The sequence below is a fragment of the Xenopus laevis genome, chromosome 1L (genome assembly GCF_017654675.1).
Source record: "Xenopus laevis strain J_2021 chromosome 1L, Xenopus_laevis_v10.1, whole genome shotgun sequence".
NCBI classification, from domain to species: Eukaryota; Metazoa; Chordata; class Amphibia; order Anura; family Pipidae; genus Xenopus; species Xenopus laevis.
In genome coordinates this window covers 102,623,368-102,647,288 of record NC_054371.1, presented here as the reverse complement: position 1 = coordinate 102,647,288, position 23,921 = coordinate 102,623,368, and the positions used below count along the sequence as shown (strand labels likewise).

Genomic DNA, 23,921 nt, shown 5'->3' with positions numbered 1-23,921 from the left:
ATATGGTGCAGCATAATGCATTTCTAATGCCAAGAGTATTTTCCGATTTGTCTTTTTAGCAACTTATTAATAAATCTCAAAAAATTTAAGTTTTTTTCTCCCTCTAAACATTCGATTTGTTACCCCTAAAAACTCGACCAGAACAAATTTTTATGCATGCAAGTTTTTTCTCACTCTTTTGGATTTAGCCGAACTCTGAATTAACCGAAAAAGATTTGGCCGAATACCGGACCAAATTTGCATATGCAAATTAGGGGTGGGTAGGGAAAACATTTTTTACTTCCTTGTTTTGTGACAAAGTCACGTGATTTCAGTCCCTGCTCCTAATTTGTATATGCAAATTGGGGTTTGGATATGGTTTGGCCGGGCAAAAGGATCCTGGATTCGGTGCATCCCTACTCCAAATACATTAAAGTCAATCTGTGTTTTTTCCTGTGCTGCCTTTTTTTCTTAACATTTTTGTCTTGGCGACTTTTTGTGCACCTTTAAAAGCACCCACCACTGGAAGCCCTAAACTGATAACTTGCTCACACCTACTTAAATTTGAAGTGCTATACCTATAAATTCGTGCCTCTGCTTCCGTCCTCACCTCCATGGCTAGTATTACAACTGCTACAAAAACTAAAATAGCCGTTCTCTGCGTTTAGATTTCTCAACTGGCGTCAAGCATCAGCAACCCATTTGCTAGCCATTCATTGCTTTACAGCACAGAAATCGTGCACTCCTATCTACTTAGCACAGGCACGACCAACTCTTTTCATTGACTCTGCGATCAGCTGAAAACGCCCCCATGTGACATCACGCTCTCCCTATGGCATTTTGGTCACATGGCTGTGACATCATGACTTCCTGAAAGCTAGGGTAGAATGTTTCTGCCGGAGAATTGAAATGCTGAAAACTAGAGTACTACCCAAGGAAGAGATTACAGGAGGTGAGGGCTGCTATGAGGGGAGCGGCAGGAGGAAAACGTTGTGAAAGGACGCCTGGGCGCTTGTGTGAACTGTAATGTGTGTAGTGTATAGTAATGTGTATACTGCTACTGGAAACAGTAGTGCAGTGTGATGTACAGGGCTGCTGGGAAAGGGAAATGTGATATCATGTCCTGTTAGCTGCTCCCTGAATATAGAGTGTGCTATTTTAGACAATATTGTATATAGGCCACCACAATTTAAACTTATCAGTTCTAGTAAGGGTATAACTATAGTGGAGGCAGGCCCTGCTGCTGCTGGGTGCTCAAGAAGTTATGGTGGATGTATATATTTTTTTAATGGCAAACTATTGTTGGCACCCAGTAACTTCTATGTATGCCACTGCATTTTGAAATGTTATCTAGACAGGGCTGCTGCGGGCTCTTGCAGTGTAATGGACCCCCCATACACGGGCAGATAAAAGCTGCTGACAGACAAAATCGACAGTTTATTGGCCTGTATGTGTGGGGCCAACCTATGGGCTTCCCCGATCGATATCTTGATCGGGCAGGTTAAAAAATCCCTTTGGATCACGGCTGCATCTGTGTGTCTATGCGTTCCCTCAAACGGACCGCTAGGGCCCACTGATCGGATCAGTCCAATATAGCCCGCCTAAATGGGGAGAGATCCGCTTGTTTGGCCATATTGCCAAATGAGGGGATCTCTATGTCTATGGCCACCTTAAGGCTGCTGGGGGTGCGCAGTGTAATGCTTAGGGCTGCTGTGGGTGCGCAGTGTAATGCTTAGGGCTGCTGTGGGTGCGCAGTGTAATGTATAGAGCTGCTGTGGGTGCATAGTGTAATAGAGGCAGAGCTGCTGTGGGTGCATACTGTGATATTTAGACCAGCATAGATTTGCATGGAGCACAAGAGTCGCAGACTCAGCTGCAAAAAGGTTTATTAAATCACGACATGTTTCAGATCACATGGATCCTTTTTCAAGTGATCCATGTGATCCGAAACATGTTGTGATTTAATAAACCTTTTTGCAGCTGAGTCTGCGACTCTTGTGCTCCATCCAAATCTATGCTGGTCTAAATGTTTGTGGGCCTGCTGGTGTGGCCTGATGGGAGAGTGAGCACTATACACAGGTGAAGGTGACTGAACAAAATTGGTGAAATCTATAGCATACTGTGATATGTACTTAGGATGCTTGGGGAGAGCAGTATTGTAAGTACAGGGTTGCAGTTGCAGGTTTTTCTGAGTGGACTGAAAAAATAAATTGACCATTATAATGATTATTGAGAGGGTGGCAGATGTGTTCTTTGCTGTAAAGGGAAGCATTCAGAAAGGAAGGCAAGCAATCAGATTTAATGTGGGGGACGTTGTTAAGGGTTTTCCTGAATGGTTATATGAATATGTAAAGCAGGAATGCTTATTTATATGGATACAAGAATTGTGTTTCTATATTATATACAGGGATACGTTGTAAATTAATCAAAGTACAATGACATAATTATATTATTGAAAATGAACATGGCTTACTAATTACTATTTATTTATTCTGTATTATATCCAATTCGCAGCTGATCTAAAATTCCCAGCATCTCTTTAAGAGTCCACTACAAACGGAAGCTTGCTGGTTGCTTCTTCATGCTGATGTCTTCAGGACCACAGTCACCTGATTAAAAAAGTATAATATGTTAAACATCACTTCATATTTACATGCTTACTTCTTTTAGGAGTAAATCTATATATAAATTGCTGAGGTAACCATTTTGCATCCCAAAGTATAAGTTAAAATTCCCTCATACTAAATGTAAATGAGAACTTCATTTTAACTCTATCTACCCACCTCTGTAGTCTTAATATTAATAAATACATGCCATAGCGATTTTGAAACTTGATTAGCATTGTCAAACTGCATATATTCTCCACTCTATTCTCAGCAGGTGGACAAACGCCTGAAATCACTGCAATCTCCCTTTCAATTGAATGGGAGATGGGTATTGACACTTTCTTGAAAAGTGCAAGTAACAGTGCTGTCATCATTTCACTTAAAGGAGAAGGAAAGGTTAAAACTAAGTAAGCCTTATCAGAAAGGTCCATCAAAATATACCAGTAAACCCCAAAAGTAGTGCTGCTCTGAGTCCCCTGTCAAAAGAAACACTGCATTTCTTTCCTTCTATTGTGTACACATGGGCTTCTATATCAGACGTCCTGCCTTCAGCTTAAACCTCATTGCCCTGGGCAAGAGCATGCTCAGTTTGCTCCTCTTCCCCCGCCCCCCTCCCTTCTCTACTGTAATCTGAGCCCAAAGGAGAGAGAGAGACTCAGGCAGGAAGTGATGTCACACCATGTTAATACTGCAGCTCCTATCCTAAACAAACAGAGAGTTTCTAGAGCTTTTTACTCAGGTATGGTAAAACATTATACAGAATAAATATAGCATTCTAGCTTGCACTATTGCAGTTAATCTATTGGCAATAAAATGCCTCCGTAGCTTTCCTTCTCCTTTAAATGAATGACAAACCTAGGTGGGGTTATGTAATAAAGACACTGTGGAGCATATTTATTAACATCGGAAGTAGGGATGCACCGAATCCACATTTTGGATTCCGCCGAACCCTTTGCGAAAGATTTGGCCGAACCGAATTCGAACCCTAATTTGCATATGCAAATTAGGGATGGGAAAACATTTTTTACTTCCTTGTTTTGTGACAAAAAGTCACATGATTTCCCTCCTCACCCCTAATTTACCCTGGTTCAATTGCTGCAGTAACCATCTACCTCACTTGTTGGTAGATCATTGGGGCATGTAGAATAAAAACTGCCTGATAGTACTTGCATCAAGTACCAAGTAGGGCCTAGAATATTCTAAATCCCTAACAGTGGATTTTTATTAAAATTAATTAACAGGTATGGGACCTGTTTCAGTTTTCCAGATAAGTGGTTTTCCGTAATTTGGTTCTCTCTACTTTAAGGGGCTATTACAATTCGAATTCGACCGAAAACTGACCTATTCGGACAAAAAAAACTTTGATTTAATTTTGGTTGGTCTTTTTGAATTCGAATTTCAAAGTTTTCCAAATTCAAAAATCGTCCCTTGATAAATCTGCCCCTAAGTGTATGAATAAATTATTTTAACATTAAATAAACCCAATAGGCTTGTCCTGCCTCCGATAAGGATTCATTATATCTTAGTTGGTATCAAGTACAAGGTACTGTTTTATTACTATGGAGGAAATGGAAATCATTTTTAAAAATGTGACTTATTTGGTTAAAATGGGGCCTGTATTTCAGAGCCTCATACCTAAAGCTATTGAAAGAAGACCTTATTTAATTATTAATCATATTGGTTTTAATTTTTTTTAATGCTTTTATTTGTAATAATTTTTCCAGGTTTAAAACACCTGTAACAGCACAATGCACCAGAAGCTGCTGAAGAGTGTCCACTACATAGAACTTGGAAGCTATCAGTACTGGCCCGTCCTCCTTCCCAGGGGTATCAGACTCTATACTTATGAACAGATTCCTGTTTTCCTTAAAGACAATCCATATATTACTGATGGCTACAGAGCTTACCTTCCATCCAAGTTATGTTTGAAAAGGTAAATAGTTAATACAACAATATTGTATTGGTCCTAATAGTATTCTTCCTAAATCTATGCGCTACTGTTTAAGCATGTACAGGAAACAATAGGGCTTTTCACTGTACAAACACAAAATAACACATTTTCAAGCTAAATTTCTAGGTGCCTTAGTGGGCAAGTAGGGATCAAGAAAATTTAGTCAGAAAAATAGTCAGAAGCACCAGCCAGTTTCATGTATGTTGAACCAAATAGATTACAGGTATACTCTTCATGTTTCTTAAAGGAATTGTTCAGTGTAAAAATAAAAACTGGGTAAATAGATAGGCTGTGCAAAATAAAACATGTTTCTAATATAGTTAGTTAGCCAAAAATGTAATGTAAAAAGGCTGGAGTGACTTGTTATATAACATGTCAGTCAGGACTCTACTTCCTGCTTTTCAGCTCTCTTGGTTTACACTGACTGGTTACCCTGGCTACCAGGCAGTAACCAATCAGAGACTTGAGGGGGAGCCACATGGGTCATATCTGTTGCTTTTGAATCTGAGCTGAATGCTGAGGGTCAATTACAAACTCACTGAACAGAAATGTACCATGTGGCCCCCCTTCAAGTCACTGACTAGCTCAGAGTTATAGCAAAAGCAGGAAGTTGGATTCTGGCTGTTTTAATAGACATCTGTTCACTCCAGCCTTTATACATTACATTTTTGGCTAACTAACTATATTAGAAACATTTTTTATTTTGCACAGCCTATCTATTTACACAGTTTTCACTTTCAAACTGAACTATTCCTTTAAAATAAGGTGTAAATTATTGAAGTTGTTAAGGGGGATAAATCTACAGTTTCTTTGATAATGTTATGGTGACTTCTTAATATGCTCTTGGAATCCGATAATATTCTCTCAAGGTTCATGGCAAGATGTATACTGCTTTACCTGAGAGTGCGTGATTTGGTAAAGAGGCAGGCAATATATTTATCTAGGAGACAGAACAGGTAAGAAAGCTTGACTGAGACAAAACAAACAGAATTGAGCAAATCTCTAAACTTTTGCTATCAATTCAGTTCTTAATATCAAACATTATTGTGTGCCTGAAAATATCATGTAATGGAATCTCTTTATGTGGCCATTTGCTCCGGAGTACATCATTGTGTATTTCAAGAACAAATATGCGAAGCTCCAATTACCTTTTCCTTTAGAGGAGTATATTCTTGCATTTACAGTCGGTAGTTGAAGTGCCTGTTTCCATAGCATTGTCCTCATTTATTTTCTTAATTCTCTTTCAGCCTCTTCATTTTGTCCAACGAAACAATAAATATTTGGAGCCACCTGCTGGGCTTTCTTCTTTTCTTCATTTTAGGTGTGTATGATATGATATCAGTGTTGCCATCTGCAAATGCATCCAGGGAAGACTTTGTTATCTGCTCCATTTGCCTCTTTTGTTTTCAGGTAAGCTTATATAGCAGCACAAGTTCTTCGTAACCTAATTACTAAAGCAAACTTAAAACATGACTAGCTGATCTATTTAGTGATTTTTTTTTACTAAGAAGCTACTATGGTTAAAAAAGTAATGCTATGCAGGGTTTTCAAGGCTCTTTTTTTTTTTTTTTACCCTACTTTGCGGAAAAGAGCCTGTCCCAATCGTTAAGCTCCTTATGACTTGCATTACATCAATTTTAACTCACTACTCGTTGATTTTGGGGGCTTAATGATCCTGTTTGGTATTCCAGTTGCCAACGAGCATCAACTTTTTTAAAAAGTGTTGCATGTGGCATTAATGTTGCCACAATTTTTATGTTTTTGAACTAGCTATAAGTATATTTAAGGGAATTGCTCAATGGCAAATCATTCTAGTTTGGCCATATTCCCAGTGATTGTAGCTGTCCTGTAAAGGCCTATAGCACACAGGGAAATTATTAGTTGCCACTTTTAGATAATAAAAATGTGCTTTAATAGGTTTCAGTGTGTGTACAGTAGGCCAATTGAGCAACACAAAACAATGAAACCAATTTCTAGCCTGCTAGTATTCTCTTTTTGTGATATAGGCAAAAAGGTGATGTGTGTTTTTATCACTGCATTTAAATTCACCAGTGAAATTCTATACAAATGTAGTAACTAGGCCCATAACTTTTTAATGAATTATCTAATAAATGCAGGCATTTTTAAGGAGTTATTGTTTAGCATATATATATATGATAAAAACAGCTCATAGCATTCTGTTTCTTTGATTTCATCTGTGAATATGAATTTTAAATTATTTAATCAGAAAACAATTTATTAGTAAGTTAATATAAGCATTGGTAGTTATCTTAGGCTTTTGTTGCATTTTCTCAGCTACACTATTTTCTAATATTCTGTATTCTTCCTCAGGTCTGCATGCTGTGTTCAGTGGGCTATCATCTCTTCTGCTGTCATCGGTCGGAGAAAACAAGCCGTCGCTGGATGGCATTAGATTATGCAGGGATTTCAATTGGCATCTTGGGCTGCTATGTCTCTGGAGTGTTTTATGCCTTCTACTGTAACAATGTAAGTATCTTTTTTTGTATGGTCAGTGAAAGAAAAGCATTCATTTTTTGACCTTTAATCGGGGAAGCTATCATCTTTTGTTCTTAGTGCCACAGGCAAGGCTTCAGTTTGTGTTTATAAGAACTTGAGCATTATTTATTTTGCTAATGAAAACTGTTGGGAGCGGAGGTCCACATAATTTACATGAGTGAATTTCCATATTAAAAATAATGAGCGATGGGGGCATTTGAACTGCTGGCTTCTGTGTGTCCTGGTCGAATATTCTTTGCCAACTGCAGCTAAATTAAGCTGTACTTCAAAAACACGCTTTAAGGGATACAGTGGTGTGAAAAACTATTTGCCCCCTTCTGGATTTCTTATTCTTTTGCATGTTTGTCACACAAAATGTTTCTGATCATCAAACACATTTAACTATTAGTCAAAGATAGTCAAAGATAACACAAGTAAACACAAAATGCAGTTTTTAAATGAGGGTTTTTATTATTTAGGGAGAAAAGAAATCCAAACCTGTGTGAAAAAGTAATTGCCCCCTGAACCTAATAACTGGTTGGGCCACCCTTAGCAGCAATAACTGCAATCAAGCGTTTGCGATAACTTGCAATGTGTCTTTTACAGCGCTCTGGAGGAATTTTGGCCCACTCATCTTTGCAGAATTGTTGTAATTCAGCTTTATTTGAGGGTTTTCTAGCATGAACCTTTTTAAGGTCATGCCACAACATCTCAATAGGATTCAGGTCAGGACTTTGACTAGGCCACTCCAAAGTCTTCATTTTGTTTTTCTTCAGCCATTCAGAGGTGGATTTGCTGGTGTGTTTTGGGTCATTGTCCTGCTGCAGCACCCAAGATCGCTTCAGCTTGAGTTGACGAACAGATGGCCGGACATTCTCCTTCAGGATTTTTTGGTAGACAGTAGAATTCATGGTTCCATCTATCACAGCAATTCTTCCAGGTCCTGAAGCAGCAAAACAACCCCAGACCATCACACTACCACCACCATATTTTACTGTTGGTATGATGTTCTTTTTCTGAAATGCTGTGTTACTTTTACGCCAGATGTAACGGGACGCGCACCTTCCAAAAAGTTCAACTTTTGTCTCGTCGGTCCACAAGGTATTTTCCCAAAAGTCTTGCCAATCATTGAGATGTTTTTTAGCAAAATTGAGACGAGCCTTAATGTTCTTTTTGCTTAAAAGTGGTTTGCGCCTTGGAAATCTGCCATGCAGGCCGTTTTTGCCCAGTCTCTTTCTTATGGTGGAGTCGTGAACACTGACCTTAATTGAGGCAAGTGAGGCCTGCAGTTCTTTAGATGTTGATTTATAACAAATATAATGTATGGTACTGCACTCTCTAATTCATTGTTTCGACTTACTCAACCTCAAAAATTAAGGTGGTGCAGGAGATAAAGAATATACGAAACTATAAAGGTTATCAAAAAAAGTATCTCCAAATTTGCACTCGGTATTTAGTCTATAATAATTTATTAATTAATTAATTTGTTCTCAAGGCTCCTGCTTCAGAATTCAAACCTCATACAGATTTACAAATTGATAATCTTTAATTCACACATACAAAAACACCTTTGGCAGTAAAATTTAAAATTTGATCAGTAATAACAAAGTATTAATCAAATATCATCAATTAGAATTCATGGATAGTAAATCAGTAGTATAAGCATGTTATTGACTTGATTGAGATAATTAATGAGTATCCCAAAAAAAAAACAAAAAAACGAAAAAAAGTCCAGCAAAGAGTTCAAATATCCTGTTAAAAGAATTTTCAAGGAGAATGTTAAGTTATTAGTATCATTACTTTTCCAGTATGTGGCTGTAAAGTGTCCGGTACCTCCCCTGACTGCAAAAGATTTTTTTGAAACTAAGTCCACTTGCAACAAAGTATAGCGACTTGCAACAGAGTGTAGCAGTAACTGCTGTTTGTTGAAACAGTGTCCGATATTATTTCTTTAAAGTTCCCAATGAAACGAAAGGTGCAATGCCTGTAACCCTTTCGGGTAACCAGACACTAATGCTATTGCGGGTATACGTTACCGCGTTTTATTGCAGTAAAGATCACTCGGTAAATGGCACCACCAACCGCGCCGTTTAAATGCTGCTATAGGCCACCTCAGGACAAAAGCAACACGCGCCGCATCTCACTTCCAATCCGTCCCGCAGGGCGTCCGCATGCCCACCGACAGAGCTCCTCCAAGCTACAATCGCTAGGGTTCGCGGTCGCTCCAAGCAGTCTCTCCTCAATTGCCGATTGGAGTCATCTGTGAGTACTTTAAAGGCGCTGATTATGGGAACCATTAGCAGGGGAGGATTGACCTTCTCCTTGAAAAGCTACACGCCAATCGGCAATTGAGGAGAGACTGCTTGGAGCGACCGCGAACCCTAGCGATTGTAGCTTGGAGGAGCTCTGTCGGTGGGCATGCGGACGCCCTGCGGGACGGATTGGAAGTGAGATGTGGCGCGTGTTGCTTTTGTCCTGAGGTGGCCTATAGCAGCATTTAAACGGCGCGGTTGGTTAAAACGCGGTAACGTATACCCGCAATAGCATTAGTGTCTGGTTACCCGAAAGGGTTACAGGCATTGCACCTTTCGTTTCATTGGGAACTTTAAAGAAATAATATTGGACACTGTTTCAACAAACAGCAGTTACTGCTACACTCTGTTGCAAGTCGCTATACTTTGTTGCAAGTGGACTTGGTTTCAAAAAAATCTTTTGCAGTCAGGGGAGGTACCTGACACTTTACAGCCACATACTGGAAAAGTAATGATACTAATAACTTAACATTCTCCTTGAAAATTCTTTTAACAGGATATTTGAACTCTTTGCTGGACTTTTTTTCGTTTTTTGTTTTTTTTTGGGATACTCATTAATTATCTCAATCAAGTCAATAACATGCTTATACTACTGATTTACTATCCATGAATTCTAATTGATGATATTTGATTAATACTTTGTTATTACTGATCAAATTTTAAATTTTACTGCCAAAGGTGTTTTTGTATGTGTGAATTAAAGATTATCAATTTGTAAATCTGTATGAGGTTTGAATTCTGAAGCAGGAGCCTTGAGAACAAATTAATTAATTAATAAATTATTATAGACTAAATACCGAGTGCAAATTTGGAGATACTTTTTTTGATAACCTTTATAGTTCTTTAGATGTTGTCCTGGGGTCTTTTGTGGCCTCTCGGATGAGTTGTCTCTGCGCTCTTGGGGTAATTTTGGTCGGCCAGCCACTCCTGGGAAGGTTCACCACTGTTCCATGTTTTTGTCATTTGTGGATAATGGCTCTCACTGTGGTTCGCTGGAGTCCCAAAGCTTTAGAAATGGCTTTATAACCTTTGAAATTGAACTCAGGTGTGATAAACCACAGTTGTTATTTTTTAACAAGGGGGGCAATCACTTTTTCACACAGGCCCATGTAGATTTGGAGTTTTTTTTCTCCCTTAATAACGTAAACTTTCATTTAAAAACTGCATTTTGTGTTCAATTATGTTATCTTTGACTAATAGTTAACGGTTTTTGATGAGCAGAAACATTTAAGTGTGACAAACATGCAAAAGAATAAGAAATCAGGAAGGGGGCAAATAGTTTTTCACACCACTGTAGTAGCAAAATGATTAGGGAATGGAGTGTCTCCGTTTATGGCCAGAGTTTTAGTTACAACATTATCTATAAAAACTTGAATGTTTGCATGGAAGAATTTAAACAACCCTAAATGGGCTCTGGCTTTTGTTTTATATAAACATAATTTTTAATGTTTTTGAGGGTTGTTTTTATAACTCTAAATTGGTACCTGTACCAGTGTAATATATTTAAAAATTTTCACATGTTTATGTAAATGTTTAATTTTAAATATTTATTGGCATGTACCAAAAACAGTTATGTGTAACTATAAGTTTACATTTTAATTGTAAGTATATGTAAGCATGAGTGCTATGTAGGATATGTGGCTTATAGCATGTCTTTCATTCTAGACTATTCACATAATTCTTCACTGCTCTCTGATTTATTTAAGTTTGATCATACTGGTATTTTATTTAATTTGTATTTATTTATTTTTTAATTATATTGATCTTGTCCCTAGTTTACCTGAACAGTATCTACTATGTTAGTGCTGTCCAGCATATTTCTATACGTTTGGTTTGTTGCCTGGTATAGATTGAAGTATATTTGATCTGTTGAGTTACTTATAGGACTAGTAGCCACTATGTGTTAGACATCCCTGTAGTCAATCTAGCAATATTTACTTGCCTATTCAGTAGAACCACCAGAGTGGGTTGTACCCTGTGAAGTATTGAACCCGTGCCCCAGCAACAACCATTTGCATTAAAAAACAACCCCTTTGAGGTAGCTGAGAGAACCGAAGGGCCGGACACCAAAAAATTCCTAGAAACCTGTCTTGGATGTATCCGTTTTGGATACATCCAAAACCCAAATGAGCAGAATAAACCATGTAGACTATGGTTTATGGAAAGATCATGTAGTAGCACAGAAACAATATGCACAAGCTCAGTGGAAGTGTGCTCAAAAGGGGCAACTGTACCATAAATATCCACTGTATGAAAAAGGGGACAAATTGCTGGCACTTTTTGGTAGGGATGAGTTCTGCAGACCGGCTAAACATGCACTAGAGCAGGAGGGTAGAGAGATAATCACAAACCCGCTTGACATAAACCAAAGTCTCGCAGAATATTTCCGATTTCTATAGACATCCAAGCTTCAAAAAACCCCTTCTGAAGTTAGAAACTACCTGGAGCAGCTAGACCTCCCTAACCTGCCCATAGAACACAGAACCCTATTAGACACTCCAATTCAGGAGCAGGAGGTCCTAGATGTCATTACCTCTTTGCCCTCGGGTAAAACTCCAGGCCCGGATGGAATCACCAATTTTTGGTATGTCACATATGCCACAATGTTAGCACCTCACAAACATCTTTAACTAAACTTTGAACACGGCTCAACTGCCCCCCTCGTTTAGAGAAGCCTCCATAGTTCTACTATTAAAACCCCCTATCCCATGCCTCATATAGACCCATCTCGCTCATCAATTCAGACTATAAAATATTAGCCAAAGTTCTAGCAAGACGTCTCAACCATGTTATTACCTCAATAGTATCTTCAGACCAAGTAGGATTTATACATCATAAAGCAGCCAAATTGAACATCAGAAGACTCTATACGAATCTAACAATTACTCATGACAACCCAGTCACTAGAGCCATTAACTCACTAGATAATGAGAAGTCATTGGATTCTGTTGAGTGGATATATCTTTGGGAAACTCTAAGAGTGTTCCGGTTCCAGAAAAACTAACCTGGCTACAAGCTTTATACAACAAACCTATGGCCAGAATCATGTCAAATTTAGATATATCTCCCTCTATAACCCTATCTAGAGGCAACCGCTAAGGATGCCCTCTGTCCCAGGTCTGTGTGCCCTAGCCATGGAACCCTTGGCATGCTTAATCTGAGCCAGTGATGAGGTCTGCGGCTTTTAACTGGGGCGACTTAGGGAAAAAATCTTCCTGTTCGCCAACAATGCTCTACTTAGTCTGCACGATCCAGGCCGTTCGCTTCAACAAGCTCTCCAGCTAATAATAACCACACTCTGTACTTAGGCCTTAGGATCAACTGGTTCAAATCCTCCTTAATGCCCCTTGATCCCAAGTTATTTGCCCCACTCTTCCAATAACCCAGGTTAGCACTATTGTAAAAATAGTATTATAAATACCTAGGTATCTGCATACACCCACAACTATAGAAATACAAGGAGCTAATTATTAACCCCTTAATGGCTCAATTCCAAAAAGCAGTGGACAGATGGCTTAAACTTCCACTTTACAATTTATTTAAAATGAAGTTCCTCCCAAAGTTTCTTTTATTATTTAGACAATCACCTACTTGGATCCCCTTCCACTTTTTTCCAGCAACTCCGAAGCCTGCTCACCAAACTTTATTGGTCCCCTGGACCAGTAAGGGTCAAATACAGGAGGGCTGGCAGCACCAGACATGCAGGGCTATTTTTAGCCTCCCAACTAATACCTCTGAGATGGTGGCTGGAACCCTACCCAGAGGACCCCGTAATCCTGCTGGAAGCTCAAATTGTGGGCTCTTTAGAAGGGCTGAGGAATCTCGTTTATAGAAAAACACGCTAATGTTGTTAAAATTGTTAATTATACCCCAATGATGGAAAATGTAATAAAGGCGTGGAAACAGACCAGTGCCAGAATAGGGAAAAACACGCAGGGTATATCCCCACACACCCTGCTATGGTATAATGCAGATCTCGGGCAACTTCTTACAGTACCAGATCTCTGGGTCTGGGTGCAATATAATCTCAAGTATGTTGGTGATATTTATATGGACAATACTCTACTTACATTCCAGCAATTAAAGGATAAACTCCCAAATAAAATGCCGTTCCACTACCTACAACTAAGACATGCCCTTGCACAGCATCTTCACCTAGGAAACCCACTACAAAACGAATCCTACACAAACAGAAAACAAAACTTACCCGACCACCCAATAGACTGGCTCGTACCTATGGACTAATGTAAGACGCGCTAGGAAACACAAAAATAGCTCGAAATTCGAACTTTTTTTGATTAGAAAATTCACCTCGACCTTTGATAAATCTGCCCCTATGTATTTTCTGGGTGGAACAAGGTTGAGAATGTTAGGAAAAGTTACCAGCATGATGCCTTGTAAACAAAAACCTGCATTATAACCTCTGTAAAAATTTGCATGGTTGTGTACTTGATCAATAAATAAACGTTTAAAAAAAAAAAGCTTTTTGGCATTTCTAATGAATCAGGTGCAACTCAGAGCGTAGCTACAATTATTCTGGAAGTAGAGGAAAATCACTATTATGGGTAAAAAAAAACATACCAATATATGTCGGAAAATTCACTTTCCACTTGCATTTGTAAATAAGCCCTATAGTTAGTTATAACATCCTTTTCTTATTTTTATATCTGAACGCATATCAAATGTGAATGTATTTTTATATCAAAAAAATAAATAAATTAATAAAAAAAAAAAAATAGATAGATAGATATATATATATAGTCCACGAGGTAGCCAGCACTCTCGATAAATTGTCCAGATTGCCTGGGTGCAGTATCAAAAAATTTCAATTTAAATCCACTAAAAGAGATCCGCACTCACAGGTCTTAAAAGATTATGTAAAAGTTTTATTATTTAAATGCGAGACTAAAAGTCTCGCATTTAAATAATAAAACTTTTATATAATCTTTTAAGACCTGTGAGTGCGGATCTCTTTTAGTGGATTTATATATATATATATATATATATATATATATATATATATATATATATATATATATATATATATATATATATATATATATATATATATATATATATATATACAAACAGTCCAACCATATCGTAATGCACTCCCTTAGATTCAAGCGTGTCCCCGTAGTATCTCGCATGGAATAAGAAAAGGACCCGGAAGTCGGTCATCACTATTGATATAGCGAAAGCTACGTGCACGGTCACTCCGACGCAACAGCGTCAGTGCGTCACAGAAGCGAGCACGCAGACATCCGCTCATTGAAATCGTTCACGCCATATTGGTTATTGGCTATATTCACTCTATATTACCACAGGATTTACATACATGGCAGACATCAATTGGTATAAAACAGAGTACAAGATATTGCAGTCAATACAGGATATGTATCTTATAGTCTCGATGTTATAGACTTTGCAGCTTGACAGCCACATAATCAGTTAATCACCTGTTGTTATGGTCACTAAGCGGGTAAATAAGCCCTCATATCAAATGAATAAATGTAAGTCAAAGTCCCTATTTAACCCATTCGGACTCAATGACTTCAAGCGATGAATCCATTGTACCTCAGTTCTTTTTAACAACATAACTCTGTCGCCTCCCCTCCTTGGTTGCGGTACATGCTGTATCACTCTAAACCTCAAATCTTCTGCACTATGGCCCTTCTCTAAACAGTGTTTTGAAACTGGTAAGACAGAATTTTTCGTATTCACGGTGGATCTGTGTTGGGAAAATCTATCCCTAATTCTCTGAGTCGTTTCCCCTATGTAAACTAAATTGCATGGACATACCAACATATACACTACGTAGCTCGTCTCACAAGAATGATGGCCCCTGATCTTATACGTTCTGTTTGTTACCATGCTACAAAATGAATCCCCTGTAAGTACAAAGCGACATTGTGCACAACCCTTACAACGGAACATGCCCTCCCTAGGGGGACCCAAAAATGTATATTGCCGTTGTGGTGGTCGCATATCTGTACGTACTAACCTCTTACCTACGGTGGAACCTTTTTTAAAAGACATCATAGGTGGTTGTTTGAACTCAGTCACTGTTGGATACGCATCTTTCAACAAATGCCAGTGTTAACATAAAATTGGTCTAAACTTTTCACTCCGAGAGTGATATTGCCCCACAAAAGTTAACCGTTTATCTCAATTGTCCACTTTTTGTCTGACCCGTCCTGATTCAATTTTTACCTTATCCATTGTGGAATCTAGTCTATCTGGTGGGTAGCCCCTGTGAACCAATTTATTTCTCATGGTTACAAGGTCGTGATCAACCCAGGTCGGGTCATTAGTGATCCTACAGACCCTTGTAAATTGACTGATAGGAATAGATTTTTTGACTGCTGGGGGGTGAAAGCTGTCAAAAGTCAACAATTGATTCCTGTCAGTGGGTTTAGAAAACATTCTGGTCAAAAATCTATCCTGGGAACGAATTATCTGGACATCAAGAAAATTTACAGAATGGAGATCCGCTGTCATGGTAAATTTAATGTCATCATTCGCATTGTTGATTGCTTCACGGAAGGCGGACAGGGAATCCAGGTCACCCCGCCATATGAGGAACACATCATCGATGTACCGCCACCACGCCAGACAATGCCTGGCAAACAGCACATCAGTATAGACATGCCCCTCCTCAAACCAACTCATGTATGAGTTGGCATATGACGGGGCGACACTGGATCCCATGGCCGTCCCCCGCACCTGCAAATAGAACTTCTCCTGAAATCAGAAATAATTCCTATGTAAGATAAACTTGAGAATCTCCATAAAGAAAATAATTTCATCTTTATTGTATATCCCGCTGTTTACCAGCAGCAATTCTGTAGCCTGTAACCCCTGTTGGTGTGGTATAGACGTATCTAGGCTGGCGACATCTAGTGTCGCGAGCCATATAGTACCCTCGACCTTCCCTAATGCATCCAGTTTCCCCAAAAAATCAGAGGTATCCCTAAGATATGACTTTGTTTTTTGTATCAGGGGACTAAGTACCCTGTCCAACATCACTGCTGAATTATTAGATCATAACATCGAGACTATAAGATACATATCCTGTATTGACTGCAATATCTTGTACTCTGTTTTATACCAATTGATGTCTGCCATGTATGTAAATCCTGTGGTAATATAGAGTGAATATAGCCAATAACCAATATGGCGTGAACGATTTCAATGAGCGGATGTCTGCGTGCTCGCTTCTGTGACGCACTGACGCTGTTGCGTCTTTGCGTTGGAGTGACCGTGCACGTAGCTTTCGCTATATCAATAGTGATGACCGACTTCCGGGTCCTTTTCTTATTCCATGCGAGATACTACGGGGACACGCTTGAGAAAGGGGGCAGGGGACCCCACGAAACGTCGCGTGATGTCTCCCATGATACGATGTCTCCCATGTTATATTTTTAACATTGGTCTCGTTTTTTTTTTTTTTTTCTTCCAGTACTGGCGGCAAGTGTATTTAATCACTGTGCTGGCTATGATTTTGGCTGTGTTTTTTGCTCAAATTCACCCCAGCTACCTCACCCAACAATGGCACAGGCTGCGCTCTGTTATATTCTGCTCTGTGTCTGGCTATGGAATAATTCCTACAGTGCACTGGATCTGGTTAAATGGAGGTGTTGGAACTTCAGTTGTTCAAGTAAGTATTAGACCCCAAGAGTGGTAGTGCTCTACAATAAATTCAATGCATGTATATCAAGTAGTTGTGTTAAAAATGTAAATATTTATTATGTTGCATGTTGTGGCATAGTTAAAAAGAATAGGGTGTTAAAGTACATATTATTGTCATATTTAAAGAACCTTAAGGATGGTAAAGTATTAGGAGTAAAGAACGAAACATATTAGAAGTAAAGAAAGTTCACACAAACCCACAATAGTAATGAGCTACAGTCAAATAATTAAGGTGTTACTTACTAAATGTCAATTTTTTTTCTAGTCAAGGTTTGTTGGGCAAAAACTTTTTTTAGAGTATTTTTAGAGAAAAAACAACTAGAGTTTTGAGATTTATTATACCCCGAAGCTGCTAAAAGTCAAAAAATCTGCCATCTCAAACCTGCCGAGGTCATGTGGAAGTCAATAGTAGATGTCCCTTTTACAATTTGAAGATAACGTGATCTGCGCTGGATTTTTTTATCCAAAAAAATCGTGCGATCTGTGCGTCAAATCATAACAATTCGTAAGATTCAAGTTTTCGCTTGATTTTATTGAGTCTGTTCCAGACCTAACTTTTTCGAATTATTTTATTAATAAATAAGAAAATCGTGGATGGGAAATTGGTTGAGCTTGGGTTAATAAAAAAAAGTGAGATAAATTAGAGTTTTAGTAAATAACCCCTTAAATGTCCAAACTATTAATATTATTTTATTAGGCAAGGTTACTGCTTGGCCATTAATAACTAATCATCTAGTTCTTAAAGGTGTCAAAAAAAAACATTCAGACCATGCTAGTGCTGTATTTAAATTTTATACTGTATAGTGTTTTAATCAGTATAATTATTTGCACCCATGTTTCCACAGTTCCCATGTAATTGCTGACTTACTGGGAAAAGTCCTTATGCAAGGTTAAAACACTACAAATGTTAACAGAATGTGACGTCACAATGGCAACTTCGTAAATTCTCCATAAATATACAGCAGCTGAATCCTAATTCATATGTGTACAATAAAATGTATTTCAGTTGCTCAAAAAATTTCGTTTTCAAATTGTTTTGCACGTGGTCAGTTAAAACTAAGCCTTAGTATTTATTTTGGCTGAATATTAAAAATCACCACCCAAATAATTGAAAATGCAATAATAATCATCTTTAATATATACATTTTTATGATAACAAAGCTATTTGTAAATGAAACAGCAATAGAAATACAATTCCGTCCTCTCCATTCCCTGACTGCTCATGGCGGTAGGCAGCTCTCCTCCAGCCGAGACTCTTATTCTCAACTCTTTGAATGTTCTGAAATTAACAGAACTGTGAAGAAAGAAAATAGCAAGTGTGCAAGGCATTGTGGCAACTGGAGTATACAGAATACTTTTTCTGGATAACGGCAGCAGTTAAAACACCCCATGTACAATAATCTTTAATTACAGACATATGGGCAGAATATCATTTTCTTGGAGCCCAGTTTGATATTGTGCAATGCTACCATAGTTCACTAGGGACAAGCCTATATGTCAATAACAATAAACTAAAACCGTACACTGCAAACATATTTCTCTGAACATTATTACATACATTACTCAGTCCCCCAACTTGAATATCAAGTAAAATCTATGGAATGATTTGAAGCAGCCTGTCCATGTTCGACAGCCATCAAATTTTAACTGATCTGGAGAGATTTTGTATGGATCAATACCGCCATCCAGGATCCAGAATACCGCCATCCAGGATCCAGAATACCGCCATCCAGGATCCAGAATACCACCATCCAGGATCCAGACACTCGTCAAAAGCTATAGGCTGCGTCTACAGCATGTTTTATTTGCAAAAGGAAGCTCAACTAAATATTGATGTAATATATCTGTTGGGGTGCCCAAATTTATGCGCCTAATTTTGTAATGATGCATATTGCAAATTTTCTGTTAGTCCAATAAACTTTGTCACTGCTGAAATACTACTGTTTCCATAAGGCATGTTATATATTAAAAGGAAGTTGCTACTTTGAAAGCTCAGCCAATGATAAACAAAACTCCAAAGAATTGAGAGGGGTTCCCAAATTTTTTCATATGACTGTACGTGGATGGTCTTATTGTACTGACTTATTGACACATTGTTTTGCATTTCTGCATCAAATGATTACTCAGAATCTGATACACACAATATTTGATAGCATGCACATGATTTGTGATTCAAGCCCTTTTTTCTTTCTTTTCTTTTTCTTTTTTAATTTTATTACAGGAATTTGCTCCACGAGTAATTGTCATGTACATAATTGCAGCTGTTGCTTTTCTGTTCTACATTTCAAAAGTGCCAGAAAGATATTTTCCAGGTAAAAAGAGTTTCTCTAGCATGATTACTAGAATACAGCTTACCAATAAAAAATTAGCCACATCTGTGTGCATGGCTGACATCAGAAACTTTGGGGCTCCGTACAAGTTATTTACAGTATATGGGGCCCCCATATAAATCCCCTGCTGAAAAGTTAATGTAGAAGATGCGTATATAATTCAGTAAATACATTAAAATGTAAACAGCTGCTAATCAGTTCATATATAAAGTTCTATTAATTAATGTGCTAATAGGTCAGTCCGTTCATTTGCCCTAAGTGTAACCTCTATATACCTTCCTGCCCTTGTAACACTGCTCTATGCTGTCATTGCTTGATATGCAAGTTATGTAGATTTTTCCATAAGTTGCATACATTTAGGGGTCCATTGATCTTGTTAATAAGTCAGTCAGTTCATTGGTGGTCAGTGGAGTTTGACCCTGTCAAGCCTCTCCCTGCATTTTGATTGCTCATCCATAAGTTACTTGAGCTTCTACATAACTTACTTAAGTTTCTAGGCAATTAAATGTAGTTTTTGCGGAAGTTTTGTAAATTGCATACATTTCGCTGTAACTTCATATGGAACTTACACAAATTGCGTAACTTTTGCAACGTACCAGGGTTCCACACAAGAGTACCCTATTACCCCCATTGGTGGCCCTGTCTGTATGTAATACTGCCACTGCATAGCCTTTTACATATTCTTTAGTCATTGTTTTTTGTATTTTATTTAAGTGGTACAGTACTGCTCACTTCTACACTAATAACTATTTTCCTCCTAATAAATTTAAATATTAGAGTAGCCATGATAATTAGATTGCAGTGGGTAAAAAACATACCAGAGAGTTACCCTGCAAAGTGGTCTAATTTAGGTATACAAGTGAAGGGGAACTGTCCAGCTATTGATCACAACACACCACTTGCATATGTTTGCAAGTACCTGTTTTTAGCAGCTACATTGTTACAGTTGTAAGATACATTACAGTGTGGCAGAACTTTTCGTGGCACTTCAAGCCATCAAACCTGGTTATTGTGCCATTCATAATCCAGTACAGGGGAAACAGGGCTTCATTGAGGACTGTTAATAGTGCAGTTTGGAAGGGAGGGTGCATTTCTAGGGGCCTTATAATGTATTCAACACTTAAGTTTTGGTTATAGGGAATTCCATGAAACTTGAAAAAGTTAAATCAGAATGTAGATCAGTTTGTGATCTCATTATAGCAACCTTTGAGGGGCATTATGGTGTATACAGCACTTAGTTTTTGTTTAAAGCTTAGTGGATAAGAGTGAGTAAGCATAAGAGTTCCTGATCTCACTATAACAACCCTTTTTGCACATTTAAATGCAGCTTAATATAGCCCATGTCAAATTGCCAAGCCTGCTACCACAATAAATTTGCTCTTAGACTAATATCAGACAGGGGGCTTTTCAGCCTGCTGCATTTTAGCTTGCTGAGGAGTCCTGACTTCACCTTCCACAACTCCACTTTCCAGATGACTGAAAAGCAACCTGTCTGACAATAGCCTTAACCTGTTGTATTGTATTTCTTTCCTAAAGATAATGTTACATGCAATTTTTCTTACAGGGCAACTGAACTACCTTGGATCAAGCCATCAACTGTGGCATATACTTGCAGTTGTAATGTTGTATTGGTGGCATCAGTCTACAGTGTACATCATGCAATACAGACATAGCCAGCCCTGCCCGACGCATTCAGAAACCTTGTGAGTGACGCTAAAAAAAAACAATATTTGCCTCAAACATTAACCTAAGCCAATGTTCCCTGTTTAAACCTTAAAAAATTATTTGCTAGTTAGCCCACTCTTGCATACTGAAGAGTGGTGTGAAACAGGTTTTGGAATTAGGAGGTGATGACAAAAATAGTTTCTTTGACTCCCAAACAAGAAGGTAATTTTCTCTGTTTGTACTAAAATGTAATAACCTTATGGAGCATGGTCAAAGGAACTGTGTCTTTTGAAGACAGAAAGATAAATTGTCTGCATTGACCCTGGCCCTTTAAACAATACAGGGACAGTTTGACCATTTATTGTAATATAATGAATCTGCCCAAACTGGTCTTGCCAGTCCCTATGTTAATAAAAAAAAACACTAAATGTGGTTGTATAAAGAACCATATCCAGACCATAAGTTACATATTCATATTGAAGATCATCTAAGAAATTGTTGCTTTCAGTTGAAAGAAATAGTTTCAAAGAAAACAGCAAGAGAAAATTGCAAAGCAATCTACATTTGTCCCTAAAATTCACATTGTAATTAATGGAGTTAACCTTTTCTGTCATGCTTCTTCCAGCTGAGGGACATGTATGCTGAGCAATAAAACACATTAAATGAGCATCTTTAAAACAAAATGGGATATATTTGATGTGTTTGGGACACCATGCATCATTCTCGCGGGAAACATGTTTAAAGATGCCGAGGATAAGTATAAACACAAAAAAGGTCACGTTTCCTGGGACATGCTTTAAAAGGAAATTGAAACATGGTGCTACACCTGTGACTATCATCTTTGGATTGGAAAGAATGTGCAATTGCTGCGTTCAGGGAAGAATTGTATTTACGTTGACAGAATAGTATTAAACTGACCGACTAAATATGTGATCTTTTGCAGACTACTATGGTCAAGCATTCCTTTTATACTTACAAACTTTGTGCCAAGGTACATTTGTTATCTGCTATAATATGCATGCAGTGCTTTCATGCTATTATAACTGTGAATGTTTACAGATGGAACATGAGGTATTGTAAATACTCAGCATCCCCTGAAACCCATGCTTCCATCTCTTATTAATAACGAGCTGAAATCTTGGATGGAGAACATTTTATGTCTCAGAAACCCAAACTCTACATCTAAACTTAAATGTAAATACATTGCAGAAATGTCAGATTTTAAATTGGGATGGCAGTAGGTCAGGCGTGACCAAAACGGAAGTATGATATCTTGTTGTGTACAGGTGTGTGACCTGTTATACAGAATGCTTGGGACCTGATGTTTTCTGGATATAGGATCTTTCCGTAATTTGGATCTCCATACCTTAAGTCTGCTAAAGTACATTTAAACATAAAATAAACTCAATAGTATTGTTTTGCCACCAATATGGAATCATGTAGCTTAATTACCATCAAGTACAGGGTGCTGTTTTATGATTACAGATAAAAAGGAAATGTTTCAAATAAAAGTTATGCCTAAAAGTGGGTAGAAACTATAGCCAAACTGCATAAAATAGTGTGCTTTATAAATGAGGCCTTTATGGTGTTAAGTTAAAATTACAAAAAAAAGTATTAATTGAGCAAGCAATTGTTCTGATACTGAATAGTCCAGCCTAACCTATAACTTAATTATAGACTTACAGTGTACACTGTGTAGATAATAGATGATGGCCTGGTGAGTGAATAGCCAATGATAAAAGGAGCTCATGGGACTTTATAAGAATAAGAAATAAATTGTAAAATAAATAAATGTCTAGTCAGTCGAAGTTTCAGTCCCTCAAGTGAACGTTCCTCAAGACAAACAAGCCTCTGACATTCCCCAAAGGTGTATATACAGGTATGGGATCCATTATCCAGAAACCCATTATCCAGAAGGCTCCGAATTACCGAATGGCCGTCTCCCATAGACTCCATTTTATCCAAATAATCAAAATTTTTAAAAATTATTTCCTTTTTCTCTGTAATAATAAAACAATACCTTGTACTTAATCCAAACTAAAATATAATTAATCCTTATTGGAAGCAAAACCAACTTATTGGGTTTATTTAATATTTACATGATTTTCTAGTAGATTTAGGGAGCTAGCACACGGGCAGATTCGGGGAGATTTAGTTGCCTGGCAACTAATCGCCTCTTCTGCGGGGCGGCAATCCCCCCGAACTACCTTCCTCCTGCTATAATGAGAGAACGCCAGTGCATGAGGAAACTTCGGGCGACTTCGTAAATCGAAGCGCCGCAAATGCATTGGCGCTGGCGTTTTCTCATTATAGCAGGTTCGGGGAATCTGCCCGTGTGCTAGCTCCCTTAAGGTGGCCATAGATGTAACAATTGCAATCTTTCCTGGAAAGGGTCTTTCCAAGAAAGATCATTAATTTCAATACACATGTGTAGAGCTGAATCGTCAGATATACAGGTAGAAACAATAGAATTCTATCTGACAATTCAGCAATAACAATGGCCGATGTTCAGGTGTATCAAAATTTTCCGACTGGGACAATCAACAAAAACCCCAGGTCCCAAGCATTCTGGATAACCGGTCCAATATCTGTGCCACCAGTGAATTTTTGGAGCAGATTGCATCATCAAGCTCAACTAAGTATGGGTGCCTTTAAGTGACAGTATACATAAAAAACATTAGTGCATATTAATCTATAAATGAATTGGTGATGAAATTATTTAGTGCAAATGAGCAGAATTAAAGATCTAGCCATACCATAAAATTGTTTTAATTGCGTTTAAAGTAAAATGTACTGCCCCTTACAAACTTCTGCATCCTGTCTAAGAATAACTTTTTTTTTCTCATTGTTTGTAACTTCATTACTTAGCTCATGAATATATTTTTTTTTT

General features: G+C 38.0%; 1 protein-coding gene across 3 annotated transcripts; it reads left to right on the top strand.

Moving 5' to 3' along the window:
- The first annotated feature begins 431 nt into the window (after positions 1-431).
- paqr3.L (progestin and adipoQ receptor family member 3 L homeolog) lies at positions 432-22,623 on the top strand. 3 transcript variants are annotated; one of them, XM_018251108.2, is made up of 9 exons: positions 433-931; positions 2,494-2,600; positions 4,310-4,518; positions 5,784-5,946; positions 6,868-7,023; positions 16,807-17,004; positions 19,258-19,348; positions 20,931-21,069; positions 21,657-22,623. In XM_018251108.2, the coding sequence occupies exons 3-9, from the start codon at positions 4,334-4,336 to the stop codon at positions 21,658-21,660; spliced, it is 936 nt and encodes a 311-aa protein (XP_018106597.1). In that variant the 5' UTR covers positions 433-931; positions 2,494-2,600; positions 4,310-4,333; the 3' UTR covers positions 21,661-22,623.
- Positions 22,624-23,921: the final 1,298 nt, after the last annotated feature.

What these genes read in the sequence shown, in the direction of transcription:
- paqr3.L (XM_018251118.2), top strand. Translation starts at nt 4,334, where the DNA reads ATGCACCAGAAGCTGCTGAAGAGTGTCCACTACATAGAACTTGGAAGC. An exon ending in ATGCCTTCTACTGTAACAAT is followed by an intron (nt 7,024 to 16,806) that starts GTAAGTATCTTT and finishes TTTTTCTTCCAG; the next exon opens with TACTGGCGGCAAGTGTATTT. An exon ending in GCCAGAAAGATATTTTCCAG is followed by an intron (nt 19,349 to 20,930) that starts GTAAAAAGAGTT and finishes TTTTTCTTACAG; the next exon opens with GGCAACTGAACTACCTTGGA.